The following is a 7,340-nucleotide window of genomic DNA, read 5'->3' as shown; positions in this document are numbered from 1 at the left end:
GAAAAATGTTAAAATTACTTGAAATTACTTAATGACGACTCCTTTTTTCCCCCATTTTTCATTGCTGAGCACGATGTCATATGGTATGGGATATCCTTTGGGTCAGTTGGGGTCAGCTGTCCCAGCTGCGTCCCCTCCCAACTGCTCATGCACCCCCAGCTGAGTCACTAGCAGGGCAGTCTGAGAAATAGAAAAGGCCTTGGTGCTGTGCAAGCACTGCTCGGCAATAAAACACAGCCCACTGTTATCATCACTGGTTTGGTGACAGATCCAAAACGCAGCACCATACCAGGTACTATGAAGAAAATAAACTCTTTCCCAGCCAAAACCAGTATGCCCGTGTATTTTAGATGTCCAGTAATGATACTGCAAGTGCTAACAGTGGTAACCAAGTCATCTCATAAAGAAAGAAAAGTGATGTACTTATATCCACATGTCAATACCCTGGATATTAGCATGCAAGAGAGAATACTGTCATTTTTTTTTCTCAAAATGGTAAAAAAAAAAAAAGAGCTACCATTAGCCTAAAAGAAACCTGTCGGCAAGCTAATTATTCTGACGGTGAAGCCAGTATGGTTGAGTTCAGTTAATGCCATGAATATATTTACACTGCTCAGAGAGAAACTTCAGCTAGTTAGGGGAATCTGACAGAGTTTATGTTGACCCTCTTCTGAATACTTGCAAAATCTAGTCTTACTGCACTTAAACTGACTTCTGTATGGGGCAGAACTTCATTTTTAGAAACGAGGACTCTGTATTTCCTGTCATTTCTTTCCCAGAAAGCTGATGTAGCTCATAAGAATGAAATGGCTAACAGAAATAAAGCAATATACTTCTGGGGTAAGCAGCAGCTGAGCTATTTTAGGAAAGTATAGACCAACAGGATGAGTGGTTTTAACTTTAAAACCTATGTAGTTCTTTCTGTATTGTGGTATCAAGTATTTCATCACACTGCTAACAACATAACAAGAAGTTTTTGTTGGTTTTTGCATTCTGTTTTATTTGTTTTTTAAATATTTTGCCTTCTTTAGTTTTTTTTTTTTCTTCCTGTGAGATTAAATTCAATAAACTAACCCAGGTTTATCCTTTCAGCCAATGTTCTATTGTCCCAGCTCACAAACTCACAATGCCGAAGAAATTGCAAGGATCCGTAAAGAATGCAAAAAGGAAAGTTTCTGGTACAGAGGTGAGCAATGCAAACTTGTTCTTATGACACTGAGAATGACTTCTTGATGTAGTTATGCAGGAATGGCTGCAAAATGCCGTGCTGTTTATTGTAATACATTGGAGTTTGTTGGAATATTATTGTGAGTTAACTGTCACCTTATTTTAAATTGAGCAATATGTTACTATTGGATTAATTTAATTATTTGCGTAATCATTGTAGGTAAAGGGGGTTGAATTAAGCCCTTGTTTAATATGAACTTACTTTAACAATCATAGAGTTGGTTCTATTCTTGAATTCCATTATCAAAACAAGCTTAGGAATGCTTTACTTCATTGCATACTTATTCTTGCCTTCAAAAGAAAGGCAGGCATGGCTATGTGTTTTGGGTTTGTGAAACTCTTTAGGTGTTAGGACATCTAAAAGATTAGTTACTCAGTGTCTTAGTGCCTTTTAAGTCCACCAAGTCAGTTTGTATCTATATTATACATTTTCTGAAAGGAGAAGACTGAAAAGGGTTTCAGCATTTAATCAGAGCTGCTGTCATTACTAGTGGTGCAGTACTGAGAAGAGATATTTCTATTATGGAAGCTATTATTTAATAACTATATATGATGCATTAGCTGCAGATGCCTGATGTCTGGCACTGTGTGAACACATCCTTGCTTTGAAGGAATAGTAAAGTAATCTGAATGAGCAGATGTAATAGGTGATTAGAACAGTGCATGAAGTTAATGTTTAGAAGATGAGTAATGTGTTTAACATTCTAAATATATAAAACATTTAACATTAAAAGAGTAATGAATTTAACAAATAGGTAACAAATTTTGGCTGATACCAAATACACTTCTTTTTATTTTTACAGCTCTTCCTTTGTCTCTTGGGAGCATGCTTGTCACCCAGGGGCTAGTCTCAAAAGGTAAATATAAAAAATACATAATGGTCCTAAGTTATGAAGTTGAGACTCTGGAATTACTGCTGAAATGCACGTTTCCCTAAGGTCTGCTGTTTTCCAAGATCAATATTCCTCTCACTCATCACCGTCATTGTTACAGTGATTTGATCATTATGTATGCATTGCCACAGTCATTCTTTTGAAAGAACATGAACTGAAAAGAGAATTCACGAATTCAAAAACGGGTGGCTAGATTCTGTCACCATGATCACATGTATTTGAGTAGAGCCTTCTTCACTGAGGCTGCTTATAGGGCAGAGGATTGTACAACCTGAGCAGGGGCATCAAAATCGGGTACAGTAGCTCTAACTGTTGGTTTCTTTGAAAAAGCTGGCAATGCTTTTACAGTGACCACATATCAATATGAATACAGCTTTGGTGCAAAGAGACAAGGACTGCTGCCAAAGTGAGGAGACAGAGAGCTTTTTATAGAGATGTCTTGCGATCTGCAGGCTAACACAAAAGAGAATTGTATTCCATTTATGTGGTGGATGAGGCTGGTTCTACACATTGCAACGTGCAATGTGTAGTTTCCCTTCTGGGGGCTAAGAATAAGGTTGAGGTTAGCGTTTTGGGTAAAGTGTGAAGGGCATCCACCCTGAAGACTGCTAAGATGGGTGTATCCCACAGGAGCAAATAAGACAGTCCTTCAGCCTGCCTCAGCAGCCGTTTACAGCAAAGGTGGGTAGGAGAAAATAAAAATCAAAGGGCCTGAAGCAAGAAGCAGAAAATAAACAAGGGGCTATAAGGGATGGGTGGTGGGAGACAGCAGATGGAGGAGGTGGAAATGGCTCAGCCTTTTCCCACTGTGTGCGGTTGCAAGCCCCTTGTTTTGTTCCAGCCACTGTTCCCATGTTTCCTCCTCATCACATTCTTTCTTTTTTTTACTAAGATGATCAGGAGGACTAGAACAGAAAACCTAAAAGCTGTGCTATACCACAACAGGCTGATGTAGGTTCTCTGTTGCATCCTTGACCTATGAGCTTGTAGACAGATGGGAAGAAGGATGGGAGAGTCTGTGAGGGAAGGCAAAGGTTTCGATGTTTGAAAAGGGGTGAGCAGTGATAGGAAGGGTGTTAGCGTTGTCTTGGTAGCTAACATGCCACCCTCTGCCACCGGGTACTCTTCTCAGTTTCTCTCTGTTGTACTTGGACATTTCTTATCAGCTATGAAATAACAAATGGCCATATTCAATAGTCATTACTGAGTCTCAACAATTGGAAGACGGGGGCTGTTTGGAAACAAACAGCAATTTTGTTCCTCCCTCCCCTGAAAGACACAATTTAAAATTGCATAGATGCCAGTGGGCGAAGGCCCTTGCACTTAGCATAGGCTGAATGCTCCTCTGTCTAAATGCCCTCTCTGATGACTACACGCAGTACGCTGGCTCTATGAGAAGGTGGAGCTTCTGAGCCTCATTAATAGTGTCTGAATGCATGGAACAGTGCACACAGTGTTCGCTTCCCTTTGCCATGGCACCCTTGCTGTGTGGAGCCCTCCTCCACAGTATGGCACTCCTCTGCCAGACACACACTTGCAGAGCCATAATGGTTCCACCTCCTGGTGTTAACTGAGGGGAAGTAGATTTTGGTAGGAAAAGCCAATCTTTTGGTTTTCATGTTCAGCACACTGTATTCTCCTTAAGAAGACCAAAATGTATGATCTCTCCCTTCCAGAGGAGATGTGGTATCTGTGCTACAGTTTAACATGAGCTTAACTAATAGCCACAGAAAACTGCTGAAGAACAGTTCAGTCCTGCTTCTCTCAGCACAAGAAGCTGAACCCTGAGTAAGAGATTTCACTTTACTATTATATTTGCAAGGTTGGTTTGTGCTGAAACGGACGCCACCATCTCTCCTGCAGTGCTGCAGATGTCAACAGTGATAGCCATGCTGCTTTCATGTTAGTTTACTCTCTGAACCCCTGCCTGAACTGAATCCTGCAAAGTCCGGATTTTTTTCCTCCTATGACTCTAGGACAGCACCAAAATGGATGCACTAAGAACTCGTGGAATGGAAAGTGCCCTGATGTTCCTGAATCTGAATTAGTGGACAGTCTTACCCATTTGTACAGGCTTCACCTTCAGAAATGCAAAAGCTTGTAGGAAAAATACTGTCTTTGGTTTTGAGTGATGGTGAGTTCCTCAAATGAATAAGTTTTCTGACTATTTCCTTTTATTGTAGGCATTTTCTCAGCAAGCCCAAGATTTGGTGCATTACCTAAGATGGCAAGTAAGTTGTACCCAATTTTAAAAGGAAAAGAAAAATTATTTACAGGCAATCTGCAGACCTTCAATGTGTCTCTCTGAATCTCTTTTCAAACTCTTCCTTTTTTTTGAATTTATGAGATATTACTGCAGTGCTTTAGGAAATCAGAATTCTGCTCTGTTTAAAAATAAATGTTTGAAATAAGGTTCTTTTAATGTAAACATTTCAGTAGCAGCTTATATTTACTTAATATATCCTCTCAAACTGGTAAAAACTCCAATCTCACCTATAACTAATGTCAGGCTCATTGATCAGTCATGCTTAGCAGATCACACTGCCTATGGTATCAAGGGGCCATCATAGTATATATAAAATAGTATGTTCCTTTTCACATGTTCATTTGATTTATCTTAACTGTCTAGTTTAGGACCATGTTGATAAAGACAACAAATAAAAGCACAGAAACTGTACAGTACAGTAAGTTGGCTTTTAAACGGCAAGAAATCGATTCCCTCTTCAGCAGAAGTTCAACAGAAAACTGAGGATGTTGAAGTAATATTTTTATTCTGACTCCGTAATGAGTGAAATCCCCAGTGCGACAGTATGGCAGGCTGACGTTCTAGCGTCTTAGAAGCCCTGAGAAGATAAGTGTTAAAATTGGGATCATCAGAAATACTATGCTGTGCATACAAGGGCAAGATAAATTAGTGCTGACATTGTGATTTAATTTCATTATGGGCTTTCTTTATAATCTGTTCCTCGGAATCTGAAATCTTGAAATTCCAGATGAATATGATATCCTTTTCTTATCTACATTGTCTTGGACAAGCTGCTACGTCTCGCGATAGGTAGCCGGTTTTCAGCAGTTACTGAAATCATCCCTGTAATCCCTGTATAACTTCACATGTGTTTGCGACATGTTTTGAGAAGACACGCTACATACAATTCGTCATATGATTAAAATGGTGCCAATTGCATACTGTTGATTTAAGCTCTTGTGTTAACAACGTTTTGTTATCTGTCTTTATAGTTGCTGGTGTCTTAGGTTTTGCCATTGGAAAGATGTCGTACGTGGGAGAATGCCAAAAAAAGTTCCAGAAAATTGGTATTGTACCATCTTGTCCGCAACAAAAAAGGTTTGTGCTGTTTTAAATCATTAATCCTAGATTAAAATAATCTTTACAATACTAAAAATAATATGCAGCAAAACTATGAATTTAAATTTTGTGATCAGGTCATGAGGTACTACTCTTACATTCTTAGGCTATATATGTCAGTTTTAGAAACTACTAAACATTCTTCAGAAAATGCAAATTAAACTCAGTATTAATACCTGTTATTAGGAAATCCATTATTTAAATGAAATTATCATACTTTTAAGTGTGATGGAACAACAGTTACTAGTTCTCTTTTAATCTAGTATTGTGCCTCTAAGTGTCTTGTGATCTTCTATTATATCACTCAGCCCTTTGAGTCCTCCTTTGTACCATATATCTGGCCAAATACACTGCAGATTTTTTTTACACTATCCTCATATTTTAACAAGAATTTCAATGTCACCTCATATTCCAACCTCCTCCACTGTGGTTTTGCCCAGCCTTACACTGTCATGCCAAACCATGAAGAGCACAAATTGCAAGGGCATTTTTTCCACCTTACCAACTGTATGATAGATCTCAGCGGTTGCCTCCTGTCACCGCCATGTTTTAGACATCTAAGCTTCATATAAAGTACTCTTTCCTATCAAATCACACTCTGACTTCCTTCCAAGCTCCCCCTTCAACTGCCGGTACTACTTTTCGTTCCCAATATGGCTTCTCATATGCACCTTTCACACACAAATTGCATTTCCAAAAATCCTACCCACAAAATCTTTCTCCTCTGTCTTTCCACATCTTTCCCCCAGACCAATGTCAGCTTTTATGCCTATGAAAATGCCTGACTGATAATGGGAAGTTTTCTCATTGTTCCTATGTCCTTCCACTTCCATTCTTCCCCCACATAACAAAGCTATTGCTTTCCTCACATGGTATTACACAAATTGGCTATTTGTCACTCTTTTGCATTATACACCTTGCTCCTAACTCTGTTTGCTCCTTATTGATAGGTACAATAGCAAGGACTGTCTTTTCCTGCTTAGAAAATCCTATTATATTTTGGTGTTTGCTGGAAATGGTAGTTAAGAATAATAATTAATGGGATTTTATTGGCTGAGACATTTAGATGTCATCTTTTGCAGTTTATGTCCTATAAAGCAGTTACAACGATTGGAGAACATAGGCAAGAGGTTAGTTCTTCGAGGACATTGCTGGCATGCTATATGGTTGTATTAGAAAAAAATCCAGCAAAATTCTTGAATACTTTGTCTGCTTTCAATATTGTAGGCATTGTCATCATACTTGCAAAGAATGTGAAGCAAAATTAGGATCAAATGAGAAAGAAGGTTCAGTTCCTTCAGCATCTTAGACCCAGGTAGGCAACCCTGAAATTTAACATAAATTCTCATTTTGTTTTCCATGTTGAGTGGTATTCTTGTTTGAAACCTTTGGACAGTATTGTGAAAATCGTGGACTTTAACCATGGATTAAAATCTGAGTATTATTCTGTATCTATGGTTTGTAATTTGTTTCTTCGTTTTTACCTTACATATCTTTCATGCTAATTTTAAACCCCCCATTTCTGAGGAATTTCTGGTTTAGCTGCAGCATAGTATTGTTTATTCACCTAATTGGAATTCATTTGGATTGACTACTTGTATGAAAACAAATGTAACTCCTTTCAATTTCCAACTTTTTTACTTAAGAATCAAATAATTATGGATAACGTTGATATTTAAAAATACATTGAAATATTGAGAATCTGAAAGCAGACGCAATTGGGGGTGGGTTTGTTTGTTTGTTTAGTTGTTTGAGTTTTTTTTCATCCAGTACTATGGTTTGGCCAGAGCCTTAAGGAGAGTAGTAGAAGAGTGGTGCTGGAGCAGCTACATGCTGGGGTAGGGGAGATGGCCCGT

At 38.5% G+C, this 7,340-nt stretch overlaps 1 protein-coding gene across 1 annotated transcript; it reads left to right on the top strand.

Moving 5' to 3' along the window:
• The first annotated feature begins 965 nt into the window (after nt 1-965).
• OCIAD2 (OCIA domain containing 2) lies at nt 966-6,799 on the top strand. Its single transcript, XM_074589570.1, has 5 exons — nt 966-1,186; nt 2,031-2,084; nt 4,304-4,351; nt 5,358-5,463; nt 6,712-6,799. Exons 1-5 carry the CDS (start codon nt 1,096-1,098, stop codon nt 6,791-6,793), a joined length of 381 nt encoding a protein of 126 aa, XP_074445671.1. The 5' UTR covers nt 966-1,095; the 3' UTR covers nt 6,794-6,799.
• The last annotated feature ends 541 nt before the right edge of the window (nt 6,800-7,340 follow it).

This window comes from Larus michahellis, chromosome 5 (assembly GCF_964199755.1).
Source record: "Larus michahellis chromosome 5, bLarMic1.1, whole genome shotgun sequence".
Classification (NCBI taxonomy): domain Eukaryota; kingdom Metazoa; phylum Chordata; class Aves; order Charadriiformes; family Laridae; genus Larus; species Larus michahellis.
Note: the sequence above shows the minus strand (reverse complement) of the source record. Positions and strands in the feature narration are given on the sequence as shown.

Bases quoted from the DNA above. Each gene is read 5' to 3' on its own strand.
- OCIAD2 (XM_074589570.1), top strand. From the start codon at position 1,096: ATGTTCTATTGTCCCAGCTCACAAACTCACAATGCCGAAGAAATTGCA. The intron at 1,187-2,030 runs GTGAGCAATGCA...TTATTTTTACAG, and splicing joins GGAAAGTTTCTGGTACAGAG to CTCTTCCTTTGTCTCTTGGG. The intron at 4,352-5,357 runs GTAAGTTGTACC...CTGTCTTTATAG, and splicing joins TGCATTACCTAAGATGGCAA to TTGCTGGTGTCTTAGGTTTT.